This window comes from Ursus americanus, chromosome 18, assembly GCF_024610735.1.
Source record: "Ursus americanus isolate L20-20 chromosome 18, mUrsAme1.1.p, whole genome shotgun sequence".
Lineage (NCBI taxonomy): Eukaryota > Metazoa > Chordata > Mammalia > Carnivora > Ursidae > Ursus > Ursus americanus.
The window spans coordinates 30,417,557-30,434,182 of NC_142144.1; the positions used below are offsets into that span (position 1 = coordinate 30,417,557).

The 16,626-nt window shown below is 40.6% G+C and overlaps 1 protein-coding gene across 1 annotated transcript in view; it reads left to right on the top strand.

The window, feature by feature from the left end:
* ERP44 (endoplasmic reticulum protein 44) overlaps positions 1–16,626 on the top strand; it is a 90,873-nt gene that overhangs the window by 64,544 nt on the left and 9,703 nt on the right. Inside the window, exons 7-10 of the mRNA XM_045780652.2 lie at positions 1,074–1,131; positions 2,872–2,988; positions 7,483–7,594; positions 8,560–8,701. Of these exons, the coding sequence (XP_045636608.1) occupies positions 1,074–1,131; positions 2,872–2,988; positions 7,483–7,594; positions 8,560–8,701 (429 nt within the window). The remainder of the gene's footprint in view (positions 1–1,073; positions 1,132–2,871; positions 2,989–7,482; positions 7,595–8,559; positions 8,702–16,626) is intronic.

Below are 16,626 nucleotides of genomic sequence, written 5' to 3' on the forward strand. Positions count from 1 at the left end.
CGCGGCAGGCGCTTCTGCAGCGGGGCCCTCGCCCTTACTGTGCTTGCTTTCCGAAGTGCTTCTCCGAGATCTCGTCTCCTCAGGAAGAGCTTTCTTGATAACTTTGTATAAAATAACACTGCCCTGATCCAACTTGTCATTCTTTCACCACTTAGTTTTCTTCAGAGCACCTTTTTTATTGGTGTTTGATCACCCAAAATAAATATATCTATTTGCTTGTCTCTTTCCACCAAAACGTAAGCTTCGTGAGAACACAGGCGCTGTCACTTTTGTTCACTGCTGTGTACCCAGTGCCAAGACCATACCTGGTACAAAGGAAGCACCTAGTGAATAGTTAGTGAATGAATGAATGAATGAATGGATGGATGGAGCGAGCGAGCATGTTCTTCCTTTTCATTCCATTGGCATCAGTCTTCGTTAACATCCTTTGTGCCTCCCTCCTGTACTGCTCTAGTCAGAAACTGGCGAGAAATCAGTGTTCAAGTAATCCAAATATAATTTAGAGAGAAAAAAAGGTTACCCATTCGACTTAGAATTTGTTGTAGAATTCACTCACCAAACATTTATCAGACATCTGTTATGTGTCGATACTGTACTGGGGCATAGGAAACAAAAAAATTGGTTATTGTAGAATTATATTCCAGTGACGGAGATTATTTCAGTTCATCCAATTCATAATTGAGTCTGACTTGGAAGCTAATTATGTGTTTTTGTGATTGATCTATGTGACCACATCAGTGACCTTGATCCCCGGTTACTGGAAACAGTCTGGTGTCAAAAATAGCTTTTGGTGCTAAAACTGCCAATCCAAACTTATAAAATATTGAGTCACAAAAACAGCTAACTAAAATTTTCCTTTAAAAAAATCTGCCTTATATTAAAGTTTTCCTTTAAATACATGCCTTTGTTGGTATTGCATAGTCTTACGAGTAGGAAAGATGGTGGACAGGTATATGTTTCAAGTCATTATAATACATTGCAAAACAACCAGCCAATTCTGCTTCATTCAAGTATGTCACTGCTATTATTATTATTCTTAAAAAGTATTATTACTATTTCTCTCTTCCTATTAGAGCTGTTTCAAAACCAGAAAGATATAGTGGCGACAACATAATCTACAAACCACCGGGGGTAAGTTGCTGTTTCTTTCTTTCTTTTTTTTTTTTTAAAGATTTTATTTATTTATTTGACATAGATAGAGACAGCCAGCGAGAGAGGGAACACAAGCAGGGGGAGTGGGAGAGGAAGAAGCAGGCTCATAGCGGAAGAGCCTGATGTGGGGCTCGATCCCATAACACCGGGATCACGCCCTGAGCCGAAGGCAGACGCTTAACCGCTGTGCCACCCAGGCGCCCCAAGTTGCTGTTTCTTAGTGTGTATAATTTTAAATATAATTTAAATATACGTATAGTATAATCTATAGTTTTATACATGCTAATTCACAGAATCATCAAATTTTAGTACAGAAAGGAACCTTGTACTAATTCAAGCCTTTCAAAGTAAAGATGGGGACATCTAGGCCTAAAGTTACATAGGGATTTAGTGGCCGAGCTGGGACTAGAGATCTCCTGATCCCCAGGCCTTAACCATCTCTCTGTTTTGCATTCATTATGAGACCCAAATTGCAAAAAATGCTTCAGTGGTCTGCGATGATCATTTCTACCTGGGACAGACCAGCCAAGCTCCTGAGTCCTCTGGGGTATAAATTAACCTGATACTTGCCAGACAACAGGGAGCAACTTTTAACCCTTGGCTGAGAAGTAAAGTGTATCTGAACTTAGAAGAGGCTGCTTAGGTCTGATGATAGTAGCCACAAGCGAGAGGCAGAAAGCACGGTGTTTGTCATCTCACTTGGCCCGCCGGTCTGTCATTGCAGATTTTCATACACACACAAATGGAAAACTCTTGATATTTTTTCGATTCGTAGTTTTCATTTTAATGTTTGCAGTGTCTTGATACACTAAAGTTTTTGATTTTTATATAGTCCTATGAATGAATTTTTTGCTTAGAAAGCTCATTTCCTGTTCTGAATTCAGATAGGTATTTGCCTGTATTTTCTGCAAGTGCGTTTCATTGATAGTCGGTTACAGAGTGCGGCTGTCTCTAGATTATCAGAATCCAGTACAGTTGGTGGTTAAGTGCACGGGCTCTGGAATGAGACTCCACTTTAGTGTCAAATCTGCTGCCTTCCTAGGTGTGTAACTCCGGGAAAGTCTCTTAGCTTCTCTTTCAGTTTGTTCATTAATAAAAAGAGTTGTGATTGTAAGAGTCCTTGCCTTATGGGGATGTTGCAGGGATCAGTGAGTGAACACAGACAAAGCTCTTACAACAAACAGTGCTTGGACACAGTAAGTTCACTCAGTTAACGGTAGCTATTATTTTTGTCGTCATTTTAAGCACTTCATAAATACTGATTTTGAGTGAATTGTGGAAAGAGGTACTGTAGGTAAGTAATATTAGAGATAGCAATGCCTTAGATTTATATAGTATCTTATATTTCTCAAGGCTTTTTCCCTGGAAGTTTCCAAATTTTCTTCTAACATTTTCAACTCTGAGGGATAGCTAAATTAATTAATTCAGATAATTCTTTTTCATAGTGCCTGCCATTGGTGAAGATACTGATAAACAATTAATTGACTCAGATCTAAGGAAAAGCAGAAGGCTTAGACATCATGGGTTGGATAATTAGGTCTCTGCTAAATACAGAATTTTACAGCTCTCTTTCTTGGAAATTCGATGGTTTTTTTGAGGGGGGGGTTGTTTGTTTTTTTGTATACTCTGTAGATTTTGTGGGCTTATAGATGTTTTGAGAATGCATTTTTGCTAGCACAGGTTAGATTTGTCTAATTTTTTCCCCTGCTTTTGTAACAGCATTCTGCTCCAGATATGGTATACTTGGGATCTATGACAAATTTCGATGGGACTTACAATTGGATTCAGGATAAATGCGTTCCTCTTGTTCGAGAAATAACATTTGAAAATGGAGAGGTATGACTTCCTGATGTGTGTTATCTTTAATTCAGATTTCTGAAAGAGCAAGCTTCCTCTACTCATCTTACTATTTTACTATACATTTGCCGGTTGTAACAGTCGTACAGTGGACAGAACTATGTCATAGCCATTTCTGTAAGAGAGGCCACTGGTTCGTAGCCGTTGCTCTCCCAGAACCCCTCTCTGTGGCATTTCCAGCAGTAGCCTTGAAAATGAATTGGACCATGCCTCTTAGGTGATTCTGGTACTCCCCTTAGTTAAGGGGGTGCCCTGAGAAGCAGTGCTGTATAGATTTTAGTTACAATGAATTATATACAGTGAATAATCTTTTGCCATAAAAAGGTTTTTCTGATTCCTGTCTATCCTAAAAGAAAGAAATTGTGTTCTTTTAGCATAAAAATGAAAGCAGTTATCAGATGTTATTTTATAACTGACCTCAGTGATCCCATGCTCCTGAAATAAAGTCCATCCAAACACTTACAACTCCCATGAAAACAAAACACAAACGTCTAATATTGGAGGAACAAGTACAGAGGCTGTGTCTGTGAGGTGCGTAAGAGGGCCGTGCGTTACACGGTATGGAGCTGTAAGTGTACGGTGCAGATTCTAAATATGTAGTTCAGATGTTCACCTACCATATAACCACCTCCTAGTCATGAGCCGGCAACTCTAAAGGGTCGGGTGGTAAGTATTTTAGGCTCTACAGTTGTGGCCCAGAAGCAGCCTCGTACAACACCTAGACCCATGCGGGGACGTTCCAGTAAAGCTTGCTTGCTTGCGCTCTTTCCTGGTTTGTCGAGTGAACATCCCTGCTACTTTTCTCCATTCTCTAGGCTTTGGGTATGTTTAGCTGAATACATTTGTTAATTGCATTAGTTTATTTAGTCCTCAGAGGCTTAGAAAGATTTAGTAACTTGTCACAATTATTCACCTGCTTTGGTAGTTCTTTCTTTCTCTCTCTCTCTCTCTCTCTTTTTTTTTTTTTCCAAAATGCACATTCTTTATTTTTCAATTAATTAATTGATTTTTTAAATTATGGTATAATTAACATAGTGTTATTAGTTTCAGGTGTACAATATAGTAATTCAACACTTCGTACATCACCCCGTGCTCATCACAAGTACGCTCCTTAATCCCCATCACCTATTTCCCCCATCCCTCCAGCCCCTTCCTTCTGCTGACCATCAGTGTGTTCTCTGTAGTTAAGAGTTTGTTTCTTGATTTGTCTCTCCCTTTCTTTTTCCCCTTTGCTCATTTGTTTTGTTTCTTAAATTCCACACGAGTGAAATCATATAGTATTTGTTTTTCTCTGATTTCAGCCTTATACCCTCTAGATCCATCCGGGTTGTTCCAAATGGCAAGATGTCATTCTTTTTGTGGCTGAGCAGTATTCCATTGTGTGTACATATGTATATGTACGTGTATATGTGTATATACCACTGCATATATATATATATGCATGCACACCTCTTCTTTATCCATTTACCTGTGGGTGGACACTTGGGCTGCTGCCGTATCTTGGGTGTTGTAAGTGATGCTGCAGTAAACATAGGAATGCATATGTCTTTTCAAATTAGTGTTCTTGTTTTCTTTGGGTAAATACCCAATAGTGGAATTACTGGATCATCTTGTGATTCTATTTTTAATTTTTTAAAGAACATCCGTACTGTTTTTTACTTTGGCAGTTCTTACAGGAATAGTTTCCAAAAAGGAATAGAGTCAAAAAGTATAGACATGGAAAATCTTAATAAATAGGTGTTCCTGTGCCCACCCCCATAGTAGTTGGTACATTTAAAATTCTTTAGATTTTTAATTACATGTTTTAACCCACTACCCCAAGTCATTTAAACTATGAGGAAAGGTTTTTTAACCTCTAAAGTTGGTTGTCTGGATAACCTTCTCCTGAATCTTTTAATACCTATTTCATAAAGACTATGTTGGTGTGGACACAGGTAAACATGGAAGCGGAGGCAGCATAAACTACCAGCTACTATGTTAGTGTATATAAATTGATACAGCAAATTAATTGATATGGATGTATTCAAACTATTCATCTGTTCATTACTTCTTGCCTAATAGTTGTTAGTGCATCTATACTTCGGCTTAGTTTAATAAAGCAGTATGTTGTATTTGTTTTTACTTTGAACCTTCTAGCTCTTAAATTTTCTAGAAGGTGACTGCTGAGTCTTATTTCCCAATTAGTATTTATTCAGCAGCATCTGTCTTCATTTATTCGGTCCTAGGTTGATTGCACATTATTATGTACAGTAATCTGTGATCAAAAGAGAAGTAAAGTGAGATTCTCTGTTTTCAAGAGGTTTTCAGTCTAGTAGTTCCCATGTACAGATGATGTAACATTAAAGACATGCCCCATGCCACATGAGGGGCACTATGAAAATGTTCTGGGAATTCAGAGGAGAGAATTCATTTCTACCTTTGGCGGAAATGGGGTAGGAATCAGGGATGACTTTCTAGAAGAGGCATTTAGGTCCTGTAACAAAAGGGCAAAAAAGAAGCAGAGGTACTCATGGAAATAGGGAAGTAAGAGGAGGGGCCAGTGCATTAATGAGTGTTGAAGGCACTGATTGGACTTTGAAATGGAGATACCGAACAGGAAGTTGGGAATCCAGACTTGGATTGTGGACTGGAACTGGGCTTGGAGATGGAGAAGGAACCAGTTAGTGATGATGGAGGCTGTTGGACTAGTTGAAGTTGCCAGGCTAGAGCAGAGGAGTCCAAAGACAGAACCGTGGGAGTAGAAGGAATGAACGTGTTGGGGAAAGAAAAAAAAATGTGAGCTGAAGGGATAAAAAGTGAGGAGGAAGAAACTGTAAGTCAGCTTGCTAAAAGATCAGTGTGGAGCTGGGTCCGCGGGGGAAGAGAGATGGAGAGCAACTGCTGATGAGTGAGTGTGGATTATCTTCTTGGAGTGATGTAGACATTCTGGAATTAGGTAGTGTTGATGTTTGAAAACCTTATGAGTATAATAAAACCCACCAAATTGTACTTTTTTTTTTTTTAAGATTTTATTTATTTGACAGAGAGACAGCCAGCGAGAGGGGGAACATAGCAGGGGAGTGGGAGAGGAAGAAGCCGGCTCCCAGCGGAGGAGCCCGATGTGGGACTCGATCCCGGAACGCCGGGATCACGCCCTGAGCCGAAGGCAGCCACCTAACGACTGCGCTACCCAGGCGCCCCCAAATTGTACATTTTAAAATGATGAATTTTGGGATGCCTGGGTGGCTTAGTTAAGCGTCTGCCTTTGGCTCAGGTCATGATCCCAGGGTCCTGGGATCGAGCCCCAGGCCAGTCTCCCTGCTCAGTGGGGAGCCTGTTTCTCCCTCTGCCTGCCGCTCCCTCTGCTTGTGCTCTCACTCGCTCGCTCTCTCTCCGACAAATAAATAAATAAAATCTTAAAAAAAAATAAAATGATGAATTTTATGGTATGTGAATTATATCTCAATTGAAAAAGGCAAATGTGACGAGAAGCTTAATACTTTATTCCATGTGTGAGTGTAACGGGCATCAACATGGAGACGGAAACCATAAGCAAACTCATGTCCTGAAAGATAGGTTCCAGTTTCTGTTTTTTTAGCATACAGGATGTTTGTGTTTTTTGCTGCTGCAATTCCTAAATTACAGAGAGACACGCAAGAGGATAGTTGATGGAAATAATTTTATTATAATAATTTTATTATGAAGCCCTTTCTGGGCTTTTTCTTACGAGTCAGAACTTAGCATTTGTCAGAGAGACTAAATGATGGAAATCTGCTGTCTACTCATCACATTTCTCTTGATTATTCCCCAGTAATAATAATACAAGTTTTTAAGGCATTCAGTAAGTTTTGAGGTGCTTTCGTGTCTATCCCTTGAATAGACACATACGCATACGTAGTGGCAAGTGCTTATTAATAATGTCAGTGCATTGTGTATTGGTTAAAAGCTGGCTGTCTTGTGGGGTTTTTGTCTTTTGCCCTGAATCAAACACTTTTCAGCTTTGGGTAGTTCTCATGTAAGTGAAGTGGTTTTTGGGATAAACTTTAGGAAAAACATATGTTTCCCAGTCAGGAAGATTTATTTGCTGCTGGTACACTCAGTATTTCAGTGTTATTTGCGAAGACTGAGCATACTAGTCATGTTTACCCCACCCTAAAGTCAACATCTTGATGAAGAACCCCAGAGTTCCTCCTTTGGTTAACTCGTTTTTTCAATGTCATGGTTTCATCTAAAAGGAGCTGACCGAGCAGCCCAGTGGTTACTTTAAGGCGGATCAGTTCCAGCAGTAGAGCAGGACACGTGGGTCCTCTGGGTACTTGAGGGAGAGGGCATGGCTTCCTTCTTGCATTGAGGCTAATGTTTGTTTACACCATGGGACCTTTTTTTCCTGACATGTTGCAGCCGTCATGCATGTTACATGGGTTGGGTTCAAGTTGTTCCTACCTAGAACAGTGGCAAGGCCTGATAATTCTTACTGAATACTTCTGTATACAGGAACTGACAGAAGAAGGACTGCCTTTTCTCATACTTTTCCACATGAAAGAAGATACGGAAAGTTTAGAAATATTCCAGAATGAAGTAGCCCGACAATTAATAAGTGAAAAAGGTAGACAGATTAAGATGTTTATTTTCAGCCTTTCTTCTGTCCCTCTCCTCCCCCATTATACTCATATCCATGTAAACATATTTGGGTTAAAAATTTAATAAGTAATGTTAACTCTACTCAACCCCTGAATTTGCATGTCAGCGTGGGGGTGGGAAGCATTAGTAGAGGTCTCATGAAGTAGTGGCTTTTAAAACAAACACATGACTGTATTAGCTGACTAAAACCAAATAGCTTGAAAAGTGGGGTCATGGGTGGACAATGTTATTTTTAGGTACTTTCTTCCAGCACCCTGATACTTGCCTGATCCTTTTCTAATGGATAGTCCCAGAGAGATCACCGAGAGAACTTACACAGTCTAACATTTATTTCTAAATGAAAGAAAGTTGAGTAATTCTCTGTGGAGTTCCACAAACCATCAGAGAAGAGTTTTGAGTTTTCACCCACTTTTCCTCCGTAGTGAGAGAAGAAAGTCAAGCCAAATAAAGCGAGGGCCTTGTGTAGCGCCAGGCTCTTATTAGCCTTGTAGTAAGTATTTTGGGGTTGAATTATATTAAATGTCAGCCAGTAGGGACAGGAAGGGCACTCTTGATGAAGTGAAGATGGCCCCTTGAGCACAGTTCATCTGTCAGATTCATGAACTTGCTCACAGCCGAGACCTGGATAGCTAACTGCCCATTTAAGGGAAATAAAAAAGTCACCACAGCATTTGAATTCAGGGTGAGTTCATATAATTTCTAAGGAAATTATACTCTGCCCTAAGCACTAAAATTCTACCTCTTTTAAATGTTGTAATATTTAGGTTGTAGTTTTTGTGATCCCTATTACTCTAAAGCGTGTTGGTTTTTTTAAATTCATTAATTAATTAGTTAATTAAGTAATATGTCACTTTTTGTGAACTTACAATCTTATGAGACTACAGTCAAGAAAATTCTAACCTACCTCTCCAAATTCTATTTCCTGTAAAGGTACAATAAACTTTTTACATGCTGACTGTGACAAATTTCGACACCCTCTTCTGCACATACAGAAAACTCCAGCAGATTGCCCTGTCATAGCTATTGACAGCTTTAGGCATATGTATGTGTTTGGAGACTTCAGGGATGTATTGTAAGTACTGTTCTTTTTCTTTTTTAATTACTGATAATGTGTCTCAGAAATTAACTTAAAACCATTGTTTGAATACTTTAAATAATCCTGCGTTGAACCAGTAATACTTGTTATTTGGATGGATACAGTTTTGTTCACTCTGGAGTGTAATATAATTGACTGTGAGAATTATGTTATATTCCTATAGAAATGCTGGCATTAGGTGATCCTAATGCTTGGGAATTAATCTCTGAAAGAAAATTTTTGCCCTTCCAGAAATTAGTTCTGAATTGAGTTTGGTGTTTGTCAGCATGTCAAGGAAAGCAGATTGTAGTCCTAGGTCAGGTGAAAGGTAACTGGTAGTACTGCTGCCCACCGCAGTGGTTAAGACCCAGAAGATGGCTACGGCTAGACGTTTCTGTGGGGAAGAGCTGCGAACTTTTCCAAGAACAGGTGAGCTTTCTGACTCCATTCTCAATTGTCCATTCTCAGCTCTTCATAGTATTAATAAATATGTAACCCTTGTCTCTACAACAGATATTAGATTTTTATCAGCTTTCTGAGATGTTAAATACAGTGGTTAAAAATGGAGATGTTTCTTCATGTATGAAAATTTGAAGCAACGAGTATTAATTCAAATTAGACTTCTTTTAAATTTATTTTAGTACCCTGTTTTATGTCCACAGATTAAATTGCACAGTTAGAGGATGATTTGAAATCCTATTGCAGAATGAATTACCTCACTCACTGCTCAGTATTTCATTATAGAGATGTAGTTGTTTGGTAGAAGATTCTCAGTCTTACTGTATAGCAGGCCTACTTTGAATTCCGCCTTGGGCAAGTCACTTAACTTCTCTGTTCTTGTTTCTTTACACTTAAAAAAGGTCTTTTGTAAATTTTTGTTGTAAAATACACATAACATAAAATTTATCATTTTAACCATTTTAAAGGGTAAAGTTTGGTGGTATTGTGTTCACAATGCTATATAACCATCACGAGTACTAGTTTCAGAACTTTACATCATCTTAAACAGAAATCCCATAACTCATTAAGCAGTCACTTCCCATTCCGCCTGCCCTCGGCCCACAGCAACCACTAATCCACTTTCTCTTTCTGTGGCTTTGTCTATACTGGCTATTTCATGTAAGTGGAATCATACAATTTGTGCTCCTTTGTGTCTGACTTCTTTAACTTAGCATAACTTTTTGAAAGTTCATCAGTATTTTAGCAAATATTGGCATTTTGTCCCTTTTATTGCCAAATAATACTTTTTTATATGGATATACCACATTTCTTCTATTTGTCAGTTGGTGAATTTTTTTAATTTTTTAATGTTATACGCGACTAATGAATCATCGAACTTTACATCAAAAAAATAAAAATAAAAAATTAAAAAATAAATTCAATTAATTAACATTACAGCGTATTATTAGTTCCAGAGGTAGAGTTCAGTGATTCATAGTCTTCTGTAACACCCAGTGCTCATTACATTATGTGCCCTCCTTAATGTCCATCACCCAGTTATCCCGTCCCCCTTCCCCTCCTCCCCTCCAGTAATCCTCAGTTTGTCTCCTGTGATTAAGAGTCTCTTATGGTTTATCTCCCTCTCTGACTTCGTCCTGTTTTATTTTTCCCTCCCTTCCGCTAGGATCCTGTTTTGTTTCTTAAACTCCACGTATCAGTGAAATCCAAGTCGTCTGTATGACAGTCATTGTAGAATATAAACCAAGCTGTATAAACCAGTGGTTTAAAGTTTACTAAGACTGGGTCCTTGCCCTCAACGAACTCGCAACCAAGTAGAGAAAGGAGACACGTAGGACAACAGGCACTTGTGTTTTACGATGTGAGAAGGGCTCTGGCAGAGCTCCACAGGGAGGCACTCGATCCAGGCTTTGGAGATGTGGATGCCTGAGGTGCGTCCTAAAGTTCTGTACAGGTTTATCATGGGTGGAGGAGGAGACAGGGCTTGGAGAAGGGGGATACCGGCAGAAACAGGTACGAACCTGTGGCAGAATTTGCATGACGGGAGGGGGACTGCTGAGGGGTGAGGCCCTGAGAAGCCAGCAGCGGCTAGCCCATGAAAGCCCTGTGATGTGTTAGGGAAGCTTGACGTTATCCTGAAAACTCCGAAGAGTCCATGAAAGGTTTGGTCAGGAGGTTATTTTTAAACCATTCCTCAGGCTGTAAACTGGAGAATAGATGAGAGGGAGTCAAAACAGAATTCAGGAGACTGTTCAGTAATCCAGACAAGCGTTGATGATAGACAACAAGTTGACGAATCCTGACTGAACAAATTACCTAAATAAATTCTGGCAGTAGAACTAAAGCTAGAGAGAAGCAGGAGTCTTGAGATATTTTGTAGGTGGTATAGGAGGACTTGGTATCTTAATAAATGGACGAAGAGAGCTGTGAGTGATGGCCAGGAATCTGACTTGCACAGCTAAGTGGGTTGGCCGTTAACTGAGCGGGAGAACGCAGTAGAGGAGCGGCCTGGTAGGAAAGGAAATGAGTTTTCTGTCTTGGCATACTGAATTTGAGGTGCCGGGGCCCCGAGGGAGGAGTTTCCAGTTGGGCGTTTCCATGGCTCCAGCAGTCAACAGAGATAAGGGCGGGGGCTTGAACACGTAAGGATATGGCTGAAGTTGTTGAAACAGACGAGACGACCTAGCACAGGGCTGAAAATGGAACCCTGATGAGTGCCAGCATTTAAGGGAAGGAAAGAAGGAACATGTGTAAAAGACTCAGGAGGAGGAGGAATCAAAGAAATGAAAGGAAAACCAGAAAAGAATAATATGGTAATTGAGGGAGGAGCACTTTTAGCAGGAAGGAAGCCTCAACCAGAAGGACGAAGGATCTGTTAGTTTGCCCTCCAGAAAGGCTGTATTGCAGTGAATCAAAGGGTACTGTTTGGTGAGGAAAAGAAGATTTGGCGATGAAAATTGTGCAAGAAGCTAGCCTCTAAAGGGAAAGAAAAATAGGAGCATAGCTCCAGAGAGACGTAGGATGGAAGGAGGTTTTGGTTTTTTTCTTTCTTTCTTTCTTTCTTTTTTCTTTCCTTTCCTTTCCTTTTTTCCTTTTTCCTTTCTTTCTTTTTTTTTCTTTTCTTTTTCTTTTCTTTTCTGTTCTGTTCTTTTCTTTCTTCTTTCCCCCCTTGGGGTACAAGAAACTAACCGTGATTAAATGCTTGTGGGAAAGAATCAAATGGAGTGAAGAGTTATTGAAAAGATAGGAGAAAGAGGGGCTAATTGATCCAGCAGAGCCATAAGGAGCACGAGGAAATGTAAAGCCAAGGAAAGAACGTTCTTCCTTTCTCATGAGAAAGAGAGGAAAGGAAGGGTGCATTCCTTTGGGGGGGGGCTTGGGGGATTCTGGTGTTAGTGACAGCAGCAGAAAACCGCAGACGTTCCTGTCTAGTTTTTAACTGTGACTAGGGAAGCAAGAACATTTACTGAGAGTGACAAGGCAGGGGAATAATGAGAGGCAGGACTGTGCTGGATTTTAAAAGGAAGAGTAGTTGTACCCAGAAGTCTGCCTGAAAGGTCCAGATCTCCCTAGCATCCCGGTAGAACCTTTTCAGTCCCCTTAACAAGCGTGTGAGCATTGACTTTTGGGCTAGATGGAAATGTCTTACCTGGTCGGGTGTCCTGTTCCTCTCATGTCTTAGGCTTGCTTCCTGAAGTTACAAGCTCAAGCTAAAAGAATGAGCTTTGTAAGAGAGGGTAGTTCTGGTGTCTGGTCTCGCTGCAAGTGCTTCCAGGCAGAGACTGTGCTTGGCGTTAGGAATCCTATCTTATGCATGGGTTATTTAGATGAAGTTGTTACCAGCGCATTTCCCTACCTCTCACAGTGGATGAATCTCCAGTTGTTTACCTCTTTGCTTTCACCGCATACTCGCAGCCCCATTACAAAGTCTCATACTAGTGGAAGTCAACAGGATGCTGACTTTACGACCAGACAGCAACCAGACTATGCCCAACTTTGGCTTTTGGTCCTAGGAACCCCGTGTAACACATCAAGGGACGTCTGTGAGGAGTTCCATCTTGGCTGTCTTAAGTTTTTTCCTTCAGTTGTGAAGTCAGATTTAAGTGTTACTTTGGCACTTCCAGTCCCATCTTGGTGTCTGCTGGTCAGAGAACCCAACTAACACAAGTAGGTGTATCCTTTCTCACATGACCCAGCCCCCCTATTCTCCAGCTCTAGTTTACTGGACCAAGAGGTGGGCACCTGACCAAGAGAAACTAACCTCCCAGCTGGCAGCATTCTACTTGTGCCCTGGTGCAAAAAAACTGCACCAGGAAGATTTCTCCAGAGACATCTGGGAATGGGAAGTGGTCCTCTCCCATCTTGCAAGTGTTTGGTCCTGTGAGTAGGGAGGGAGATAAGAGACTTGCCTATACTTGAAGCTCTTTGAAACAAATTACTTCTGTAATTTCTCCCTTAGGTGCCTGATTTTCCCTCCTAGGCACTGTTCACTCTAATATTTTTTTAATTGTAAGGAGGCACATGCTGTGTGAGCTACAAACTGAGCCTATGTGAATAGATGTTGGTGTTAAAAATCAAATAAAATATGTAGCAAAGTGAATCTGACACATTTAATGGCTTGCATAATTGTTATTGTGCTGCATGGTAATTAAGGCTTAAATGATAAGCAGTTTCCATAAATTACTGTAATTACTATTACTTTTAGTAACTCAGCATTTCTGGGGTCAGTTGGAGGAAGTGCGGTTGTGGTAAGGAGCAAGAAAGCGGATTTATGGTACCGAGTCTCCTCATGCCAGAGTTGGTGTGGCGGGGGAGCACGCTACCAGTGTTCTAGTGACCTCTCCGTTATTTCAGACACGGAGCCTGAGGGAGGTAACATAACACGCAAGGCCACACAACTAACTAGCGGCAGGCCTGGGGTTCATGGCCGAGCGTATTGAACCCAAAGCCCCAAGCTCCTACAGCATCCTATCGGCAGTTACATTCTCAGGACGTACAAAAAGCAGTGTAAGTGTGAATGTCAAAGATGTTTGAAGAGACAGTACTTGTACCTGAAACTACATCACAGATCTGTGAATCTTCGGTTTTTTCCCCCTATAGATTCACCAGATTGATTTCTTGCCAAGGGTAAAGGAATAGATTTTACATGTAGAGGAAAAGAATAGGGGGTAATTTAGAAACCTAAGAGCACCTAAGGGCAGGTCTAGGAAATGGTCCACAATCCCAGGAGGAGAGAATAGATGGTGGGGGGCAGAAGGCTGTTGAAGGACTTTCAGGAGAATCCCACCTTCTAAAAAATGGTGACCAGCAAATACCGTACCATGTGTACGTTCGCTGAAGTGTGCACACGTCCTGCAGCTGGGGCCCCGGGACAGGAAAAGGCAGAAGGTGGAGTGGGCTACTGTAGTGCCGAGCCCCCAGCTCTGGGGTCTAGGTCATTCATCCCAGATCTCTGATCGCTGAAAATGATGCAATTCCTTACACTGCTCCGTCTGGGAACTTGGCTGCAGCTGATTGGCTGCATTTTGGCAGGAGGCGGGGCGGCTGCGGTGAGGAGCCAAGCGGGTCAGGGCAAAGCTGAAACCGGGGGTGAGTGTCTCACTAGTTCCGCAGTTCAGTCACCTGCTGGGACAGGTTAGCCTGCCTCCTTGAACTTGGAGGGCGCCAACCAGGAATCAGGCATAATGATAAGGAGCTTGGCGGGAGAGGCAGAAGATTTGTAAACTGGGTCACCGTTGGGTCTCTCTTAACTCTGAGAATTGCGTGTTGTTCTTCATGATCCAGGGCCCCTGTCAAATGAGGCTTTTTTAGGTGGAAAAAATAGGTACTGAGAGGGCTTCTTAAAAGGCAAATTTTATTCATTTAGTTTTTTATCTCTTGTAATACCAACTGCTTTGTGACAGCATTAAACGTTCAATAAATGTTTTGATTAATTTGCTCTTAGTTTAATCTGCTTATTCTACGTTTAAGAGTTCGACTACTTTAGGGGCGCCTGGGTGGCACAGCGGTTAGGCGTCTGCCTTCGGCTCAGGGCGTGATCCCGGCGTTATGGGATCGAGCCCCACATCAGGCTCCTCTGCTGTGAGCCTGCTTCTTCCTCTCCCACTCCCCCTGCTTGTGTTCCCTCTCTCGCTGGCTGTCTCTATCTCTGTCAAATAAATAAATAAAATCTTTAAAAAAAATAAAATAAAAAAAAAGTTCGACTACTTTAGATAAATATCTGCACATCTGGAATATGTCCTAGTATTTATCAACTAGCCATTCGCCCTGTTGTTCTCCTCCTCTCGCCTCTGTGGTTGTGATTTTTCTGAACGTGCCTCTCCTGTCAGCCACCGGGCGGTGTACACAGTGGGCTGAGTCCCTGAGCACCATTTTTACTTTCATGTAATGTGCCTACCATACAACTGACATCAGTCACCTTCTTAGAAGTACTTTATTTTACAAGTCATTACACTACTTTTTACCTTATTTGGACCTGCCAACAAAATAAACCTGAAACTCTGACAGGCAGGCACTGGACCAGCTTCACTCTGTACTTTGTGTGTGTTCTCCGTTTCTGTAAGAAGCATATAAAACAGGTATTATTTCTACTTTTACAATGGAGAACTAAAGCTCTGGGAGATTTAGTAACTTTACTAAGTCGAAGTCACTAAAGAGGCAAAATAGGTAGCAGTTAGGAGCTCAGACTCCACATCCAGCCTGCTGAGATTCCAGTCCCAGGCTGTTACCTACTAGCTGTATCACTCTGGGCGATCTCTTACCGCCTCTGTGCCTCAGTTTCCTCATCTATAACATGGGAATGCTAACAGTACCTACTTCATAGGGCTCTTGCGGGCAGTAGATGAATGAGTATGTCTATAGCTCTCAGAACGGTGTCTGATACATAGTAAGCACTATGATAAGGCCTATTATTATAGGAAATAATCAGATTCAAATCTAAGTCGTTAGACTATAAAAACAGTACAATTAAGTAAGCGGGCATTGTTTTCATTTTACAAATCAGAAAGCTGACGCTCAAAGAGGTTAAGTAACTTAAATGGCAAAATATTGTTTTCTTGCTAGTACAATACATTAAATGAGTTTGTACTACATTATTGTATAAGTTAAAAAGTAAACAATACTAGGAAATCAAATCCAGCAATATAGAAAAAAAGAACAACGTACAACTAAGTGGGTTTTGTCCCAAGTGTGCAAGGCTAGTCCAACATTCAGAAACCAGTGTAATTCAGCATATTAATGAGTAACAAAAAAACCTGATCACATTAACACATGCCCGAGCATTTGACAAAATTCAACATCCATTCATGACGAAAATGCTTAACAAACTGGTAGTATATGGAAACTTCCTCAGTCTGATAAAGGACATTTATAAAGAACCTGCAGCTAATATCATATTTAATAGTGAAAGACTGTATACTTTCCCCTTAAGATCAGGAACCAGACAAAGATGTTTACTGTTTTTGTGTATGTGTGCATTAAACATATCATTTGTTCCTTTATTTCTGAGAATAAAAAACTTATGTTCTTTGTGAATAATTCTGAAAGTTAACAGAATGCCAAAGAATAAATTAAAAATCACTCATGAATCCACATACCAGAGATCTAGACACGTGTGTGTTGTAAGTGTAATCAGAGCCATGCTATTTTATGAATTGTCTTTTTAATTTATCCATACATTATAAACATCTTCCCATGTGATTAAAATTTTTTCTTTTATGTTTAATGGCTAGTTTGCCTTTGTCTGGGTTTCATGATTTAACCCATTGTTTGAATCCAGGTTTTCCTGTGAACAAATTAATAACACACTGTTACTAATGGGACTTTACCAAACTCGTCCTCGTTAACATTCTTGTAGTTTTTGGTGCTTGGAACACCCTCTCCTTGAACTGGTAGGACTTTGTAACTCTAATCATCTGACTGTGCTCATTACCTCTCACGTTGTCCAGATATCTGGCTCAAACCAC